General features: G+C 41.9%; 1 protein-coding gene across 1 annotated transcript; it reads right to left on the reverse strand.

The window, feature by feature from the left end:
• Positions 1 to 990: 990 nt before the first annotated feature.
• pld1a (phospholipase D1a) lies at positions 991 to 20,018 on the reverse strand (the record flags this gene model as incomplete). Its single annotated transcript, XM_079229395.1, has 25 exons — positions 991 to 3,332; positions 3,876 to 3,993; positions 4,141 to 4,294; positions 5,027 to 5,161; positions 5,380 to 5,429; positions 5,592 to 5,705; positions 5,861 to 5,949; positions 6,145 to 6,255; positions 7,162 to 7,275; positions 7,593 to 7,711; positions 8,003 to 8,131; positions 8,328 to 8,541; positions 9,467 to 9,652; positions 9,776 to 9,886; positions 9,990 to 10,071; positions 12,700 to 12,783; positions 13,956 to 14,105; positions 14,885 to 15,037; positions 16,346 to 16,438; positions 16,683 to 16,741; positions 17,425 to 17,490; positions 17,723 to 17,834; positions 18,710 to 18,852; positions 19,059 to 19,228; positions 19,835 to 20,018. The coding sequence occupies 25 exons, from the start codon at positions 20,016 to 20,018 to the stop codon at positions 3,108 to 3,110; spliced, it is 3,165 nt and encodes a 1,054-aa protein (XP_079085521.1). The 3' UTR covers positions 991 to 3,107.
• Between the last annotated feature and the right edge of the window lie 1,479 nt (positions 20,019 to 21,497).

Genomic DNA, 21,497 nt, shown 5'->3' on the forward strand with positions numbered 1-21,497 from the left:
CTGCCACACAGTCTCCAAAAAAATAATAACAGCTCTCAGGTCAGCAGCGGGACGTGCCACGGGCCGCGGGGGCGCACAGCTAGAGCGCACACGCGCGGAGGACGGGAAGCAGGAGCGCCGCGTGCATCCGCACGTCCAGGGCCATGTCCGCGTGATGGAGACGGAATAGCGAGAGGTGAAGCGCCGCGGAAGAAAGTGGATTACTGCTCGTGCTCGTTCTCGTCCTGGAACCGCTGCTGCTGTGTGACAGCCAGTGAATGGAGGCGGAGAGAGAGAGGAGGGGGGGGGTTAGCTCCTCGGCAAGCCACGCCTCTTACGGGGCGGGGCTTGGTGAGGCAGCAGGGACTCCCTAGCTTCTTTTTTTTTTCTCCTTCCAACGACCCCTCACAACGTAGCGCGCGTGTGTGCGTGTCTGTGTGTGTACACACTGACACTGACGCTGTTGAGACATTTTATTTAAGATACTGATATTAATAATTGTACTGTATTACTTTATTTTAGAAAATATAAAGCTTTTATTTTTTGTATTTTGTGTTGCACTTTCCTAAAGTTGGTGGACTCACAAGAGACTCAGAATCCTTGAACAAGTCATCAGCTCTAATTCAAGTGTGGCTGGCACGCCAACTGTCAAACAACAAGCAAGGAATTCCAATAAGAACTGATTCCAACTGATTCCAAGGAATCAGTTGGAATCAGTTTCCCGTCAGTTCCCTGCAGTTCTTCTTCCAGGTGTGTGACCAGCGTTTCCACAGAATACATCATGGACGCTTGCCAGGAAGAAAAAAAATAATTCAGCAAACTACTAGTTGCATGCTTGTTTCACACAGTCGAGGCATTTGAGAACCTTTATAGGCGAGTTTAACCATGTTTGTGCCTTTTACACCATCATAGCTTTGGTATTTGAGACTTCTGCATCGATTACATTGAAGTTGCAGAGCTGAAATGAAGAAAAAAAATAGAAGCAAAACATTGGCAGCGCATGAGATTTAATAATAATAATAAAGAAAAGTTAGTTTTTACACTAATTAACTGGGTTCTTGGTTTGTGACAAAAAGACAAAAGGCCCATTTATTTGTTAGACGTTTAAATTATGAGTTACACTGCATTAAATGAACAGACAGAAATGACAAAGTGTACAAAAATAAGGAAGCAAGATCAGCTGACATTACAGATAATCGACAGAAAAGATAGCTGGATGACGCTTATGATAAAGAAACATTTAGGTTTTGTTACAAATCTACGACCATCCACATAAACCCATGCTGTACTTACAAAAAAACATGTTTAAAGAATGTTAAATGATTTATATCCCATTGATAATGCAGTGACAAATACAGCAAGTGTACAAAGTGTTTGTCTTTGTAGAAAGAAAAGGGTGTGATGTCTCCAGTCATAACCACTTCAGTTAACATTCATACATGTTCTGGTCCCATTAAGAATACAATAACAACACGTTCATCATTGGCTCCCATTCAATGCGGTTATTGTCTGCGGATGTCAGGTTTTTTTTTTGGGTGTGGGACAAACCTTATGTTTGGGCGTCCAAACATAATTACAGGCTTTGCAGCTCTTTCTTTGGAATACAGTGGATCTCTGTCAAATGAAGCGCGTTTTATTTCTTTTTATTCACTGGAAGCTTCCTTGCAGCAGCTCTAAGGACGGCCTTTATTGTTTTATAACCTTCGCGAGAATCATTAGCCAACCATTTGCTATGAAATAGCTTGTCCTGGCTCACTTAAAAAATATTATAAAAATCTAAACAAATCCTCGAACATCTACGAATGACATCAATTGCCCCACACTGTAGATCACACACCATAAGAATAACCTCGAAAAACGTAGTTTCCCCTTTGACAGATACAGGCTGTGGTACATTTACAAAAAGAATCATTTCATATTTCCCTCAGAGTAAAAGGCTTATCAAGAAAATCACTGGAACTGCCAGCAAACTGGAAACGTAATGAGATTTCAATTTCAAAACTGTACCTTCACATGACAGCATTGCCTCTTGCATCAATAGCATGCTATATGGGGAGAAAACCCCCAGATTTTTCGGTGTTTACATCGTTTCAAAAAGACCGTGTTTCAGCACTTCAAAATAAAGCTGTCGCCACAAGACCAAGGAAAATAAGAGAGGAGAACTGAAAAAAGGCCCGTGTTGAACTGCTGTACACGAAACTGTAGCTTTAAGGAACTAGCACCACCTGTTGAGCAAGGAGGACATCACTCCTCTGAGTCTGTGCCGATTGTCTCATCCGGCCTCTGATGTTAACCGCCACGTGACCATTTTACCCTGTGGCCTTTGATCACATCCCCTCATAATCAGTTTCTCCTCATCCCTCTGAACATGGGAGGGTTCAGCTCCACACAGTTCTTTTTGATTTCCTGCAATAAAGTTCATTCAAATCATGTCACAAAAATGCCTTTGACGGAAAATATAATATCTCTGAGGTTGTTTTTTTAATCAGAGATGGATTGGTACATGCATTATAGCACATTTAGTAGAATCATACAACACTGTACTATCGGTAAAACGGTCTCTGCAGGGTTCTGCACAGTGTTGTCGAGCAGTAAAGATCTTGAAGATGCATCTGAGACAGTAGACGGCAGAAGCTTTTAAACTTGTCCCGACGTTTTCCTCCGGGAGCTCGTAAAAACAGCCGACACAGCACTAACTCACGGGCATGCACGACAAACTCCATCATCACCGTCTCTGTGATCCTATTAAACTGTTACTGCCGCCTCCAGCTGGCTTCCTTTGAGATTCTCATGAGCTTTTCTGACAGTCTAAAAGGTCAAAATGTGCAGAGTTGAGTTGATTCCCAAAACCCCCTAAAAATTCCCATGCCTGTCATAGACATTGTCCTCGAGTGCGATGTCATTTTGTTCTTCATACGTCCCGAAAGTGTTAATGCGACTTAAATAAACTGTTCCTACGGTTTAGTGGGGTTTTTTTTCAGTAGAAACAGATTCAAGAGATTTCGGCGATGTCCAGCAGTCACGTCATTCCACGAGAGACTCTCGTCTTCGGGTTACAGACAATCTCTCATTCGATGATGACCACAATCCAGAAATAAATTCCTGACTGGCGGCGGCAGCGAGTCCTTTTATGTCCAGATCTCCGTCGGGACCATGGCCTCCTTCGTCCCGACAGAGGGCATGAGGTTTTGCTCAGACAGGAAGTCCAGAGGAAACTGGACCAAGAAGCCTCGGATTTTGCGCAACTCCTCCTGAGCGCGGGCCGGGTCGGCCTGGGCCAGACCCGGTTTGGACTGGTATTGCTCCAGCTCGGACATGTTCCTCACCAGGGACGAAGGAAGGCAACGAAACACCTGCAGAAAAACATACACGTTTAGGAGTTAAAACACTGCTGTCCTTAACTGAAGCTCTAGTTTCTATGTCCTCAGTTGTCTGTACAAAGGTGAAATATCTCATCAACTATTGGACAGACTTGCTTTATATTTGGCACAAATTTTCAAGGTTTCCTGAGGAAAAATCCAAATGACTTTAGTGACAAAGTGAGTCTGGAATGTCCCAAAATGGGCTGCTGTACAGAGGATAAATCTGTTTGTTTTTTCTAGAGGCAAGTATTTATAGCAAAGTCTACATTTTCTATTTTTTCATTTCCTTAATTGGTGTTTTAGTGTCTTTAAATGTCTAAGCACAGGAGGGAATTATTGTATCTAACAGAATGATCAACATTTATACATTTGACCTAACTCGTCAGTGAATCGTTACATTTTCTTTCTCATATTTACCCGCTGACTCATATGTATGTATGTATGTATACATACACTTGTTCCACTATCTGTCAAAAATCCTCTCTGGCATTTGTGTTTCTCAGCTCGATGAATTAATTCTTCTTCGTCTCCTACCTTCTCGTAGATGGTGGCGTTACGGCCGGCGGTCGTCATCCACACCTCCTTGTAGAAGCGATCGCTGACAGGGTCAGACATGTCAATACTGGTGTCGGTATGGCCGCCGAGGATGGTTCTGGGCAGAGAGAGAAGACAAATGAGAAAAATAATACATTCATTATGAAACTTTTATTCTGTCTCTCATTCTCACACACACACACACACACACACACACACACACACACACACACACACACACACACACACACACACACACACACACCGAAAGCACTCGAGGCGGAGCTGGAGAGCGTAGGGTCCAGCTTCGTACTCCTGTCCGTCCATCACGGCGGCAACCTTTTGGGAGTCCTCGATAATCACCGCCACCTCGCTGTCGCGTTTACCCAGCATGCTTCTGTCGTTGATGTTCGCGGAACCTGAAACAAACGTGCAGAACAAAAGGATGGAACTCAATTACTTAAGCACACAATGTTCACCATGGCAATACATCTGTTAAAAACTTAGCAAATCAAGTCAAAAGAAAAGAAATAAAGAAAAAAAAAAAAGAAAAAACTAAGAAATAAAGAAATAAAGAAAAAACAACATCTATTATTTTTAAGGACTCAGCAGAAAAGCCCACAAATTCACCCGATGATATAAATTAAAAAAAGTTATGCCAACCTATATTCATCCGAAATGGACCCATACACTGACTACATGATGTTAGCTGGCCTGTATTCACTGTTCTTGTCGTCCCATCTTTGTACTGTTTATTAGTTCTTGTCTTGCAATAAAAAAAAATCTCCATTCATCTGACTTAGTGGTAGCATTTGGAATCCTGCTATAAATAACAAGCATTTTATTATATTTCTATAAACTTTGTGTTAAAGAACTTATGCCTTCATTGGACATAATACATATTGTCTGTATATCAATTACCGGTAATACAAATGGAGACAAAAGTTACAGTAATGCACCTTATTGTCCAGCAGAGGGCACAGCGGAGTTATGTTGCAGAAGTCACTTCATATTTAAACAGTATTCGTATGAGCATTTGTTAGCTGCACACATGGTGAAGGATATGATGTAATCACATCTCAGTGGTGTCAAGGCAGAGAGGATAGTTGTCTCATAGTTGGTGAGAACAACAGAAGAAGAGAAAGACTGACCGATGATGACTGTGTTGTCGTCAGCGATGAGCATCTTGCTGTGCACGTAGATGAGCTCTGTGACTAGCCGTCCCTCCAGCTCCGTGTGAGTCCGAAGTCCGGCAAAGGAGATGTAGTTCATCCAATGGTCGTCCACTGGGAGAGGAGACGAGACGAGACGAGACAGGAGAGGAAACAAGAGGAGACAGGAGAGGAAACAGGAGAGGAGACAGGAGACAGGAGATAGGAAACAAGAGGAGACAGACCAAACCCAGAGGAGTAGAGGATGAAATAAGGACAATATTTGCTCTTTTCCAACTCTAATCTTAAAATTAGGTCTCAAAATAAATGTTATAATTTATCTTTGTACTTACTCTCCTTTTTCAGCTGGGAGATGATTGAGTACTCTCCTCTGATCATGGTTCTGAGGAGGAAGGAGATTAATTAAAACTCATCAAAACACCCTTGACTTGAAAGAAATACAACGCTATATAATTCTCGTGACTCTCCCCACATGCACTTCTCACAGTTCCCCTCACTCTTCCTCTTTCAGTGTAAAAGGTGCGGTCGGCGTCACGCGGTGCACCTGTAGTTGAAGTGCATGACGGCCTGAATGGCGTTCCCTCCTCCCGTGGTGATGTCGCCCTCGAAGCCGGGGAGCAGCGGGGTGACCACGTACACGCGGTACTTCCTCCCCTCCCTGTGAGCCAACACATAAAGCCACAGTGAGGCTGTGAGAAACAGAAGCAGAAGCAGAAGAAGAGACTTCTTTTGTATGCATACGCAGTATGTACAACTTCCACAAGTACTACTGTACTTAGCCAAATCAAAAAAACTAAAAAAAGGGGCAAGTACTTGTAAGCTCTGAGGATCCTTTCGATGATGGCGTCTCCGATTTTGTTGTAGACCGTCCTGTTGTCTGCACAGCTGATGAAGAACTGGTTCTGATGGGAGATAATGAAGCGTTTCAGGCTTTGTTTTCTACATGTGCAATGTGTCCCAGACCAGAGGAGCGTTTCATCATGAAAACAACACTCATACAGAATGATCGACACAAACCCTCATACCAGTTTTACGTCCCAGTATTAGCGTTTTTGTATTTTTTGTATTTTCAGATCCTGGCCTCAGTGCCGGTTTACCTCGATGTAGATGTAGTGTTTGCTCTTAGCGATGACCTGGATGTAGGCATTGTGGATGGACTCCTCGTGGTACTTTATACCTGCCGACCAGTCTGCTGCCGACCGCAACACCTTGCACACACAGAACAGGGTTATTGTTGCAGCCATTCTAAAAAACAAATATGGATGTCTTGCAGCAATCAAATGGCAGGGTTAAACCATACCTACATCATAAAAACATAATAACGACTGATCATTATCAGGGAAAAACAAATGTTTTTTGGGAGGATTATGATAAACTTAACATATAGTTGTTCTGTTGCCACTGAGAGCAATACAATACTGGTGGCAAATAATTAATGTGAGGAGATGTAATGGTTATAAAATAAAAAGATAATAATAATAAATACAAAATCAATAAAATAATATACTATTTAAAAAAACAATATAAAACAATACAAAAAAATATTTAAAAAATATATATTGGTGTGTATTATTAGTGTTCACACAAATGGAGAAGTTGTACATGGTGTTCACAGAGGCGTCAGTTTAAAAACAGACACACAATTTGAGTGAAACAAATATTTATTAAACGTTACTGAACAAAACAAAAGTAACGCAACACATCTCAACATGATGGGGTTGTGATGGGATTTTCGTGCACTTCTTATTTTAGCATTTCACTCAAAGGTTGGTTCCTTTGGGCTAAAAACCTTTGAGTGTCAGCTGCAAGTGCAAAGCTTTGTAGTTATATAACTCTTTGGCCTGTGGAGAGTTTTTAAATGCTCACTCTCTTTTATCTTTCTCCAGCAGTGCTTTGCAGACCGAGATGTGGAAAATATTGTGGCAAGGTGGGAGTTTACACTGTTCTTGTGTTCTCTCTGTCATTTTCTCCCAGTGGTTTTAGGATCGGTGCATGTTGGTTTTTGCCCCACTTTCTCATTTTGTATAATTACAAAGAAGAAAGAAATGTCCACAATATGTGTTTTATGAGCACAGTGAACAGTGAAATGCTACTTAGTGTATTCAGTCACTTACCTGCACTTTGGCATTGACACAGTGAGGAACTTGGTATCTGAGGTCATTGGCACTGGTGTGAGACTTGGGCAGCAGGAAGGGATACGACAGAGAGCGATACTTTGGCTTCATGATCTGTAGAGGAGACAGACAGTTGGAGAATTATGGGGCAGAGAGAGAGCGTAAATATGGAGGAAGAGGAGGAATGGAAAAGAGTAAAAAAACAGGAAAACACAAGGAAACAGCTGCTGATGCCATGGAAAGCATGAGTGTGAGGATGAAAGTATTTTTTCCACCGTGCCAGCCAGACTGTTCCTGAGATTTTGCCAGGTTAGTATTTATTGTTCCATTTAATTTTCTCAACAAGTCAACAAATCGGGATTTTTCCACAGTAAAAAAACACAAGTATTACGAGTTAAGCTATGATTAAGAAACTTCAATTAAAACAGTACCTTTGTGAAGTTCCAGCGCTGGATGAAGTGCCTGGCCACGTCCCGCGCAGCTCTGCCATGAACCACTGAGGCGATGTCATGCCAAGGCATTCTGGGAGTGGTGTACCTGTCGATGAAGTCTGAGGACATAAAAAAGAACAGACAGAAGGAGAGAAGATGGGAGAAAGGAGCACAGTGGGGTCAGAGAGTCTGGTTCAGAGAGGGGGAGAATAGAAAGTGTGTTATGCTACTTGGTTACACCCCATGTTAGTTTTACAGAATACTATTTGTTTCCATCAAACTGAAATAACAGAAAAATACTCAGAGCAATAGTAAGTACTGCTTTGTATTCGGAGATGTGTTTTAGATCTAGAAATGGGGGAAACTTGTCTGTGTGTGTGTGTGTGTGTGTGTGTGTGTGTATACCAGACCATCAAAAGGTTTCTCCAACTGGATCCAGTCCCTGTAGACAAAGTTGCAGTAGTCTTTTCCGTGCCAGAAGCGTGTGTTTCCCTGCAACTCTCCAACACCCGTCTTGAGGCTTTGCACTGAATCACTCCCTGCACACACACACACACACACACACACACACACACACACACACACACACACACACACACACACACACACACACACACACACAATGAAAATATTGTGGTAAAAAGACTGTACTGTACAGTGCAAAGCAGAGCAATGTTCTTCACAGGGTGCCTCTCATTCATCCACCCGATCCATACCTCCTCTCTTTCTACACACCTGCGCTGTCGACGCTGCTGACGCTGTCCGTGTGCTGCAGAGTGTGTTTGTGCAGGTGTCTGTACAGACTGAAGCGAGCCTTCCGGCTGCGTCCGATCCCCTTCAGCTTGGGCAAATCCGCCGGGTCGCCGGGCGGCGTCCCCCGCCCATTGCTCTCGGAGACGCCATCGACGGAGGTCACGGCCTTGCTGGACGGAGTGCTAGCGGAGCCGGCCTGGGAGAGCGGAAACAACAGTGGATGGATGCTCAGGTGCTAGTAGATTAGCTACCTTTAGCTAGTACAATTGTAAACTTGTCAAACTTGTAAAATAATATTAATACACGGTTCTAAATAGTTATATTTATTCTGTATGTAGATATATATATATATATATATATCATTCAGTTATTGTAGATTGTTTACTGTTTGTATTACTGTTTTTAACGTTTATTATTTATATTACTTACTCGTTTTGATTTTTGTACTATGTGTCTTGTGTGCACTTTACCCTGTTTGCTGCTGTAATCCTGTAAATTTCCCCACTGCGGGATGAATAAAGGAATATCTAATCTAGAACACCTGACAATACATCCTGTAATGTTCTTTTCTTTTTTTTAAAGAGGTGTTGATTGATCAGTTTGTGGCAATAATATTGACAGATGTCTCTATTAAATAGTCTACTATAAATGACAGAGAAGGTCGATACGATCAATAAAAGCAGGGTGAACATGATTAAAGATGTGGTGTATTTTCTGTGCCCGTGTCTATCTAATGTTTGTCATTCTATCCACATGAGAATCAGTTTGAGTTTAGGAAAAAATAGCATAAGAAGTTCAGTGCTTGAGGAAACCCCCGAACTGTAATCTGGGAACTACTATTTGAATATCCAGGTTTTTTTTAATGGGAACATGGTCATTGTTTTTTAAACGTCTTGAGCACAAAATAATGTCAACAAAGCTTCTGTTTAAAGAAAGTGATTTGTTTTCTCGACTGTCAGGTGTAGTTGTGTAGGTTTGTGTAGTTGTGTGAGTCACTAAGAGGCTCTGTGACAGTCTTTTCTCTTTATATTCTGTATTCATGCAGATCCAGATGCATCGCATCTATAACTCTGCCCAGGAAACAGGACCTTTTTTTATTTAGTCTGATTAATGTGACCGACCTGTTCGAGGGCCACGGAGCGCGTCACGCTGCCGACGTCCGTCAGCCGGTGCTCCCGGTCGTCCCAGCGGCCGTACGCCAGGTCTATCCCGCCGACGAAGGCCACCGATTGGTCGATGACGACGATCTTCTCGTGATGCGCCCACAGGTAGACAGAGGAGGAGACGTGGTCCGGATGACGCATCACCTGAGACACAATCGTGTAAAACACATGGATTCAGACGAATAGCACATAGAAGGGGAAAATATGTAATTGTGTGTTTACAATAAACTGGTTTGGCGAGTTCACTACCCACAATCCTTGAGTTACCTTGATGTTGGGGTGCAGGTGAGCGAGGGTCCGCTTGCTGTAGCCCGAGTTGATGCCCAGGGCGAGCTCCACCTCTTTGTACAACATCACAAAGATACGCACTCCCTGTTGCTGGCGAGATAGAAGGGAAGAACAATGAGGACAGAGTCTATAGTGTTCATTACATGTCGGTTATTACTCTCCCATGATGTTGGAAAACCAAATGCAGACTTACTGCTTTGCGTTTCAGGGTGCAGTCGAGCCTCCACCTGTTCCCCTCCACCACAGGTCTCTTCAGAAAGATCTCTGGACTCAGCCTGGTGAAGAAGAGGGACAGGAACAGATACAACCATTACTTGATAAACAACCATATTCATATTCACTCTTTGGAGCTTCCAACACATTGTATAGGACATGCCATAATGATGTAGTTTCATGAATCCTTCACACTGGCATCCCGAGTTTACGCATCTGCAATGTCACCGACTTAGGCCGACGCCTCATTGGTTCAGACGGTAAGCCTCGTGATTATGGCCTTGGACTAAAGGGATTTCAGTCACGTCGAACAGTCTTCTGAGGGACCATAAATCTATTATATTTGCAATGACCCTGCCAGGAATAATAAAACTGTGTCAGTAGAGACAAACAGTGTTTATTTTTTATTAGGAAACACCATAAAACATTTTTTAAAGGAAAGAAGGAAAGGAAAAGTCTCATTACTGTGCAAAGCGAGCTGGTTATTTATTGATATTAGATTTGATTTAGCAATAAGTCAGACACGTTCCCGGTGGGTGTTGGTCTACGGCGGGGCTGCCCTTTGTCACCGGGCCTGTTCGGGACTATCATGGACAGGATATCTAGGCGACGTGGTCCTGTTTGGCCTCCTCTGGGGCGGTTTAGCAGCTGAGTGTCTGAGTGAGGTGGGGACGGAGTGCCTACGGCAAGCGAAGGAGTTCAAGTATCTCGGGGTCAGGGAGGGTCAGATGGAGCGAGAGGTCGACAGGCTGCAGCAGTAAAAACAGGTGCCTGCACCGGACCGTGACGAGGGAGTTGAGCCGGAGATGGTGAAGCTCTCAATGTACCAGTCGGTGTACGTTCCGACCCTCACCTTTCGGTCACGATCTCTAGGTCGTGAGCGAAAGAACAAGGTCGCGGATACAAGCGGCCAAAATGAGTTTTCCTTGCCTCGGAATCCCCCAGAATGGGTTAGAGAAATGTTCCGGAGGAGAGGGAAGTCTGGGTCAGCCTGCTGCCACCGCCACCCGACCCATTTGCAAGGTTACTGTACCCTCAGGTGTGAAAATAGGTTTTTACACGAGATGAATTACATTTATCTTTGTTTTGAACAGCAATTCTAGTGTGTTTTTTCTTCATTTCAACACGTATTCTACCCTTAACCCTGATTACATGGAGCAGGGAGGCATAACAACTGTACATCAAGGTCCTCTGAAAGGTCACATAGTCAGTTCTCACGGGAGGAACATAACCCCGAAAGTAAATGAATGAGAGGCAGTGAGAGACAAAAGGGGGCGTGGCGGACGTGTAAACAGATACTATGTGGAGACAATCTTTCTGTCACGGTCTTTCTATTCCTGGGCGTGTGGACGTGGCTGTAATTATGGCAGTGCCGTTGCATTGCCCATCAGAGAGCTAGGACTTGTGGGTAACACACAATGCAATATGTAACAGCGTGTACTCCTCCAACTGGGTATGAGAGTATCAAGTTGTCAGCTCATTCTCTGGAAGGTGTCTGACGATGGTCTGTGTTTTTCCCAATACTAAAACAAGCCACTGCAACTATTCTATATTGTTTTTCAGCTGGTACTTGATACTGTTCATACAGCGTCATCTGCAAACTGTAACTACATACAGCTGCATAATTACCTATATAATTACCTTTGGGACTTTTGTGTTAAAACCATTTGCAAACCATTAAAGGATTACAGACTATTCAAATGTAAAGAGTCAGCTATATGACACCGTTCTACAATATGGCACATTTTGAAGCCACAATGACAACTCTACCTTGCTCTTCCAAGATTACTTATTTATGAACGTCATTGCCAAGAATAGAGGAAGATTGGAAACATGGGGAAATCGCGAGGGGGGGGGATTGACATCCAACAACAAAGCGGCCACGCTAAATACACAGCAATGCACCAAGAAGGGCAACAGAGAAGAGGGATAGCAATTAAAAATGAACCTAAACAATGCAAGGTGTAAGTATCTGCATTGAACCCATCCTTAGCCATTCAGGAGCACTTCAACATGCAAACTACAGAAAGACCAGGGATCGAACCAGCTACCTTGCGGTTGCAGGACGACCAATCCACCCGTGAGCCACAGCATCCGTCCACTGTGTTTAAAACATAACTTCAAATGAATATAAATATAGTTTAGCACACTAACAGCCTCATGAATGGTGGATTAAATGCAACATTCCAGCAAGCTGAACCTCATCAAGCAATCATTTATTCTCTTCAGTCCTTTTTTGGGGGGGGGCAAAATATCCATCAAATTTTGCTACTCCACTTGTCTTCTCAGTTTTGGTGGCAGAAAGGGCACGAATAAGTGAATAGTTTGTTAATTCTGTGACTTAAAAAAACTAAATAAAAATGTTAAATAAAAGTATAATCGCTTCATAAATAAACCATCTACCGCGTGTTCCACAATTATTCTCGACAGGTGAACAAGCTGAAAATGTCATATTACATGTCAGCTCAAATAGAGCCAGACTTAGTTAAATGTGCTTGGTGAAACAGGCTCCTGGTTGAGTCCACTAATAAAAAAATAAAACTAATAAAAAAAACTGTGTTCTTTCGTTTTGGAGCTGCAGATTTGAAGACCGAGCGAGCTGTTTATTTCTGGTCTTCTCACTTCAGTGTCTCGACCGAAATCTTTGACACAAAGCATTTTCACACACAAAAGGACACGGCGAAACTCACCACCAGTCAGTGATGAAGATTTCCTCTTTGGCCTCCTCCAGAGCATCAGCCACGTCCTCCATGTACGTCTTTCCATTCACGTACCTGTGAAAACATGGCAGATTCTCTGAGTAACTTGTGGAAAACAGACATAACTCCTCATGTGCATTTTGCATGTTTTTTTCTCTCCGGGCCACGTGCCGAGAACAAAGACGACGTAATGACATTATCACACAGATGATGATTCAATATCGCAGAATCTGCCAGCTGAGTTTGGGGTGGGGGGGAGAATGCAACACAAAAAAAAGGGAATAAGAGTTGACTGCGTCGTCCTCTCGAACATTTCCATAGTTACCAGAGACAGGATGACAGAGGGAAAAATATATGAGGGCGACACTTACGACGCCCATGTCGGTATTACATCATCAACCCAAATGAGCTTCTAGTACGTAATTATAGTCATGAGCACTCATAAATACCCATTATCATAACACATTATTAAGCATTTTCTAATGCTTCAGTGGGGAAATGTGCAGGATTACACAACAAGAGACATAGGTAGAAAAACCAGCCCAAAATAAATATAATACATATGTAATCACAGAGTAAAAGGTATAATAAATAAGTAAAACTAAAATATGACTGAATGGTTGTTAATGTTGAACGGGTCCAGAATCAGAACACTTCATAGTTCCTGGTAACTCACTGACTTTTTTTTGCAAGGATCACATAGTATTATAATTCCCATATAACTATTATAATTCCCATAGTGTTAATACATTATACTCCTTTTTATAATGCAGTGTAATCCCTGTTTTGATTCTAATTGGTAATTGTTTACTTCAAGTAAAATATAATTTATTTCACAATGGTTTGTGTGTTGTTCCTGCAAGAATAATTTGTTCACGTTACTTACAGCAAACAATGGCAACTTAGTGTAACTTATAACCACACTTAAATGGGTTGTATCAGTGATTACAATGGATTACAACTGTGGAAATTATAATACCAGGATCCTTGCCAAAAAAGAAAAGTCAGTGAGGAATTATGAAGCTACTTGAGTAAGTCATTTTAAAAGTATGTATAGTGTGTTAGTATTATTGGTCTTTCTGATTAAATCTACCAAACTGAATTGTTTAAACATATTTTTATATTCTAGTGTAGAGATGAAAAGCCACAATAAAAAAAATTAAAAAAGGGAAATTGCAAACATTGCATTCCTTTTCTTTATTCTGCGTGTGTGTAAACGGCAGCATTAGTCGTCCCGGTGTCTTTACCATTTGGACGGGATGTTTTCCTGCTCCTGTGCAAACGACCCGCAGCGGTGATCTCGGAGGAACGCCTTCCCATGATGTCTCACGAAGCTCTCGACGCTCTGACCCCACCAGCGCGCGTGTCTGTAGCTGCTGCACTTAAACACCAGGGTCCTGCACAAATACAGAGGGCGTCATCATTGTTATGAGCTCTGGCATGAACCACATTAGTGCCAAAATTGGAAATTCTGTCTTTTTGAGGGGTTTGGTTTCCCCCTCATCTGACACACGCATGCTGATCAGTTTATAAAAGCAGGCATTGTGTTTTCCTTTAACGAGATTTTAGAGCTCCGTAATCATTCCTAAAATAAAGTGAAGCCCTAGATTATGGATGTTGGAATGAAAAGCAGCTCAAGGAAAACAATCGACACTGTAACAGCAGATTGTTTACAACAGCGTTAATTTTTTTTTTTTTTTTAGCCTCTTTTTTTTGGGAACACTGGTTGAGATTTCCAGAGCAAGTTGTGGCCAGTAAAACTGTTTAGACATCTTTAATTATTCATTAATGATGAACAACAAATGGACACAGAAGAATCAGCAAACAGATGTTCTATGTTTTCATTAATGAAGAAAATCGATGGCCAAAGTGCAAAACCTCCTATCTGCACTGTATTTTTTATTTATTTATTATGTATTGGGTATCCTTAATTCTGCTAGTTTTTTGGGGGTATTCTCAAAAAAGTGAATTTTTCAGATAAAAGGTCTTTTGGCCATCAAAATGCTCCAGTGCACTCCACCTACACCTGAAAACATTAATTGACCCCTGCTCTGTTACCTCTGCTCTCTGGAGATTGAAGGGAAGTCTCTCGAAAGTGTGAAAAGCGTACACATTCTTTTTTTTTCCAAATGTGTTTCTTTGATTTTCTTTTTTCTTATGTGTATATAACTCTAACCTGGAGAGGCTGTCAATCCGGACTCCGTGTTTGGTTTCTGTGTCTTTGGAGTCCATCTTGATGCTGAACTCTTTATCCAGCAGGAGGACAAAGGAGATGGCTCCCGAGTCTGGCTTCATGTACAACAGGCACGAGTCCTTCACCACCAACCAGCTACAAAACACACACACACACACGCACGCACACGCACACACACACACACACACACACGCACACACACACACACACACACACGCACACACACACACACACACACACACACACACACACACACACACACACACACACACACACACACACACACACACACACACACCTCATCATCATCATCATCATCAGGTTGTATGATTCGTGTGTCTGCAGATCTCGATTCATTGCTGTGAGACATTTCTTATCGTTCTTGATTCAAGGAAAAGGGTGTAGGAAGAAAGTCACCATGGGAATGTAGGTGGATGGGCCGCGTGTTTCAAACGTGTGGGATATTTCTGTGTTTGTCTTCAGAAATACAACAATAGAAATCTGCTCACGTAATAATTTGGCTGTGATAAAAGAGAAATAAACAGGCAAACGGATGAAGAGAGAGGCGAGCGTGTGCCAATGCAGCTGGGCTGAAGCTGCTACCGAAAGTTCTGTCAGCAAACTAAAAAATTTGAATTAAATAATCGTACATATTTACAGTGTTTATTGTATTGCACTTTGTCCATTTTGTGCCTGTAGTTTTTCTCTTCAATACATTATGTAAACAAAGAGAAAAAACATGTAAATTACTTGGGAAGTTCCGTTGTGATATCTGTTAGTTAATATGATTTTAAATAAAATCATAATAAATCACTGTTTAACTTATTCATCTGCAGAGAAAATGTATGGAATTTTACAATATATATCTTTATGGGCCTTTTTTTCCGAAATATTTTCTCTGAGCCAGAAATCTCCACTTCAGTTACACGTTGTTCATATATCATTTAAAGTCCAATTTATACAACATTTTAATCCTAATAAACATGCCGAAAATATAATTGTTTTCTTATTCATGGCGTAATACAAAGAGATAACTAAAGTTCTAATGTGAAAATGTAAAACCCTCTGACTTTAATATGTCAACCAAATGAAACAAGAATTTTGAAAATGGCTTTATCCAATTGTTTTGGAAATGTATGCACATTAGCACAGATTTGATAACACAATGCTTAATTTGCAAATCTAAATAAATATGACAATACCCATCTTAATGTAAAGTAATTAACTGTGGATGTTTCATGACGATATCTTTTGGCAAAATTTCTCCCCTATATTAGATTTACAGATTTACATTAGATTGTACACTTCTCCCTACATTAGAATTACCATCAAGTTACTGCTGGACGTATTTAAACTGTTGATTGATTACAAGAAGCAAAAGCAGAGTTAAATATTGTGTGAACATGGCAACTAAACAATGGGGGGGCAGAGGGGACCACGCACCGTTTGGACCAGCGGTAGCAGGCCTGGCTGTGACCGCAGCAGTTCATTCCAGGGATACGATGTCCACCTGAGCGCTTGTAGATCATCCCTTCTCTGGAAGAGGCAGACGAAAAAAAGTTAAGTATCTTAAAAAAATAATAATATGGGATGTCAGGAGGGTAAAAAACAAAGTCGGAGGCTAGGATGTGTGTAAAAAAGTGACATTGTGATCTTCTAGATTTCAGCTCATGTGCTTCACTCTGCTGTGAACTGTTGAATGTTTATCCACCTGTTATCCGACTGTTTTTACAGATGGGAAGAAGAAAAAAAAGGGATTGAAAGAAGAGAAAACGCTCACAGTCCTTTTGGCCCCAGGTCGTGAATGAACGACAGCTGGCTGATGTCGATGAACTCCATCTGAGAATAGACAGGAAGAGACGACACTGATACATGCTGTACAGTGCAGGTCGTCATGCGACACAGACCATCCAGCTGGAGGCGATGTTACCCAGCCCAAATCATCTCAACATCACAGCTCAGATATTATCTATTAATGTGTCAGTATGGGTCCTATAGTATTAATATGTTCGCACGTAATAGGCAGAATGCTATGGCGAAACCGAGTATTAGTCTGTTAGAAATCTACCATATCATAGGGCTAAATATTAAAAGGAGCTGATAATGAGTCCATGTGTAATTTAGAGAAAGAAATGAACATTGTCTTCTTCTTTTTTCACAGTATTTATCTTGAGGGCATTTAAACAGGCTTGAAGCCTTTTTTTCTACCTTAAATAAGCAGTTTATTGAGTGTGTAAACATAAAGCAGACGCTTGGCAGTGCTGTGGGTAAACACATTAACGCTCTATGTCAAGACGAAATGTTCCACCAGAAGGTTAGCGCTTAGCAAAACGCTGAAAAACACCGTTAATCATATTCATATCTACGTGTCCATTGCATACCAGATATCTGTGGCAGTTGACATGATATATTTGGCTCCTATCTATAGATTAATTTATAATGCACACACACGATTAGTATGAATTTGAACTGACAGTTATTATTATGTGGTTAAGTTTGCAGTGCTTAGTATGATTACTCACTGTATGGTGATATTTGCGGTACATGGCCATCCTCAGCAGCTTGTTCAAATAGTCTTCTAACTGTCTCTGTAGGAACACATACACTACATTTTGGCCACTGTGAGTATTTTTATAACAAAATCCAAAGCACGTAAACAGACACACACAGACATTCAGAAAGGGGTTTTAGAGGATGGCAACAAGAGAGAGCGGGGAGAGCTCCTTGCCATACGAGTTAAGATGTGACAAGTGTGAATTTACCAAAAAATACAAAATACAAAAAACAGGCAAAAAGGCTGCAGGCAGTGTTGCGACGTACCCTCCTGCTGGAGACCTGCTCGTCGCGCACCAACTCGTCCCCTCCCCCCCTCGGCAGGGAGGGCATCTCCCGGACCTCGCTCTTCCTCACCGTCCTCCTCCTCACTGTGTGGCTTTGTGGGAACAGAAGAAAAAAAGAGGGAAATTAGATGTTGAATTCAAAAGGCCAAGCTTTTTATTCGGGATGATTTTTGCAGAGTGAACCACAGGGGTTCCAGACTTTGTCCTTTAAAGTTTGAGATTTTCTTTTTTTTTAACAGTATCAGTCGCTGCTCTGAAATTAAAAACAGTACATTTCCAGTGTTCTTTCCTGCCAGCAGGTGTTTGAACAGTCAAATGAAAAAGCTTGAATACATTGACAGGCTGCAGGTTGAGTCACGGTTGCGTTACATCAACCAGGAACACAGAACGGTAAGATGGACTTTTAATTTCACTGGAAAATGCAAAAAAAACTGCACCTGCAAAGCGATTGTGAGAATCCTATTTCAACCTTTTCCTCTAACAACATTAAGTCAAGATCACGGACCGGGAGAGAGAAAGAGGGAGTCGAGCAGAAGTAAATCCTATTAACATTCAAGGGCAACATTCCTTTGCATTCAAGTGTGTACATCACCAGAGAGAGAGAGAGGAGGGGGGCAGCTGCATCATGGGTTATAACAGGAAAGAAACTCCCTTTATTACAACAAACATTACTAAAGGGATTTAATGTGTTAATCGATGAGATTAACAGCAGGTGTGCTGGCAGATTTATTTAACTTTGGACCGAGCCGGTCTAGACGTTTCCCCTTGTTTCCACTATTTATGGTAAGCTAAGCTAACCGTCTCCTGGTTGGCGCTTCAAATGCAGTATAATAGAGCACAAATGATCTTGAGTGTTCGTCCGTGTGGGAGTGTAAACCTGTGTGTGTGTAAACCTGTGTGTGTGTGTGTGTGTGTGTGTGTGTGTGTGTGTGTGTGTGTGTGTGTGTGTGTGTGTGTGTGTGCCAACCTGCGTGACGGCAGTGGTATCCTCATGAAGGTCTTGTACGTCCTCAGCTCTCTATGCAGCTCCATGAAATGTTTCTCCTTCCTCTTCACCACCCAGGTGAACTCACCGTGCTTCAGCTCTATCTTAAACACCGCCGGCAGGGACTACAGACAGACACACACACACACACACACAAACACATTGGGCGAGAGAGATTTAGCTGATGCTTTAATCCAGAGTGACTCACAATTAACATCCGATCCCTATATTTTCCAAAATAAAATAAAATGGTAAGGAGTGCAAGGAAATAAAGCGATAGCGCTGGAATTTTTTGGCAAACCTATATTGCCGTAAACATTGCGTGCAGTACCTTGTTGACGCTGCGTTGGTGTGACAGGTTGAAGCGGTCCTGTGCGGTGGTGAAGCGCTCCACCTCTAGTATCCGGGCCGTAATGGGAACAGTGGGAAGGTAGACCTTGGCGTTGGCCTCCTTGAAGCCCACTGTGGCGTACACCGCCGAAAACGGGAGACGACAGTCCCCTAGGAGGAAGAGAGGGGCGGGTGGTTAGCATGTCTTCTTTTCTTCTTCTGCTCGTACATGTAGGAGTTGTTCAGGCTTCAGAGGAGCGAGTAGGAAGCATCACTGAAAATGCAGCCTTTTTTTCAATATTTAAAAAAGAATTGCATGTCAAATGTTTTGGTTCATGCTCTGGTGAAGTTTGTGAGAGCCAAATTGTGTAAAAGGAAAGATCCGTCCTCGTACTCTTGCACCATCAGATACCAATTTGAAGATTTACAAGTTTTTTTGATTTGTCAATTTTCCACACTGACATTTGAGCTTTTCCCCTTTAGCCGTGTTTTCTTACATTTCCCAGGAGGCAATCATATCCCAAATACTTTGGTCATATTTGGTCATATCAATCTTGCTCATGACTGATGAATCTGCTTCATGGTCTGACAGTCACATTTCTGGAAATGTAATCTCTTAATTCATAATTGACCTTTGAATTGTCGTAATATTTCCTTTTTGGTGTTGTTTTATTATCTGGTGAAACGGTTGTGACATCACATGACTCGAGACAGATAGGAAATATGCAAACATACACACACACACACACACACACACACACACACACACACACACACCCAAGTTTCCATCGTAGTCGTTCTCCTCTGCCTCCCCCATGTCCAGCTCCCTGGTATCCAGGCTCTCCACAAGGTCGGCCATCGTGATGCCGTCGCGTTCGTCCGGGGCGGCGGCTGCGGTGTCGGACACCTCGGAGTTCACCAGGTTGAGGCTACTAGTAGTTGGTGGCGCTTTACCCAGCATGCTCAGCAGCTAGCCCCCAGAGCAGGGCGAGCCTAAAGGAAAGGAGAGATTAAAAGAAAAAGAAAAAAACATCAGAAGTCGTGGAATAAATGGAAGTGTGAGAGTGCGTGGGTTTGCATGATAAATATATAACGGTTTCCTGAGTGCGTATACATCATTACCAAGGGTCACATGACGCGTAACCTTCCATCATATATGGATCATGACTTGTTATGCAACACACTGATATTTGAATTTTACAAAGCCATTCATTTTGATATCTAAAAAATTTAAATAACATATAACATATGCAGTTTTGCTGCACGGTAGTGCAGTGGCTAGCACTGTCACCTCACAGCAAGAGGGCCCGGGTTCGGATCCCGGGCCCTCTTGCCCTCTTGTTCGGATCCCGGTCTGGGTCCCTTTGTGTGGAGTCTTTCACATTCTCCCCGTGGCAGGGTGGGTTCCCTCCGGGTTCTCCGGTTTCCTCCCACAGTCCAAAGACATGCAGCTCAGGTTAATTGGAGGCTCTAAAAATTGCACGTAGTTGAAAATGTGAGAGTGAATGGTTGTGTGTCTCCATGTGAGCATTGAGGTGGACGTCATTCACTTTAGCTGACAGAATCCGCATGTTCAGCATTTCAGTGAGTAAATGAATGATTTAATGAAGTCCGCCTTCCTCAACCTAAATCTCACCGATAACCTGTCGATATGTTTCTTTGTAAAACAGCCAGAATGAATGTGTGTGACTCACCTCTTCCGTCTGTGACTCCAGAGACATTCCTCAGACCGAACCCACCTCAATCCAGTTAATGGCAAACTGACTTTCTGACTGACCTCTGTTGTTCATTACCGACACACACAGTGAATCAGCTCACAGCTCACAAGCAGATCATATACCTATATGTGAGTTTAATGACCTATTATTTACTCAGATAATCGTTACTTCATCATAGGAGATACTGGGTAAAGACTTCAGTTCAGTGATGCTGCTCAATATTATTGACTTAATATTTGAGACAAATATTTCCATCTATTACACACCGTCTCATTGTCTGGGAGCCATTATTCACTTCACATGCCAATAAGAGTTCAGTACAAATAAAAATGTAATTTTAAAAAAACGTTGTCTTCTTGTTTATATACTTTAATGTTCTAGTTCAAAGTTTTCTTGTTATGACAATAAGCCTGAAATAAATTCAAAATTCAAGTCAAAAGCAGTCAATGTTTGATTGAAGAGTAAATGATAACGACTAAGAGCAAGATTTTAACGGAACTGACACAAAAGCTAAAAAATGACAGCAGTTTGAGACCCAGTGCAAGACTTTTGATATTAAAAGCCAAATAATTACATGATTTGTGCATTAATATCTAATACAGCTTATTTATTTTGTGATGTACCAGTAATAACTTAATAAGTAACTTTTAAATATTATTTATTCTTCCACATGGGTTCTTTGGACCTTTAGGAAAAAGACTACTAACATGTTCTTTATTTCA

This window comes from Taurulus bubalis, assembly GCF_910589615.1.
Source record: "Taurulus bubalis genome assembly, chromosome: 1".
NCBI lineage: Eukaryota > Metazoa > Chordata > Actinopteri > Perciformes > Cottidae > Taurulus > Taurulus bubalis.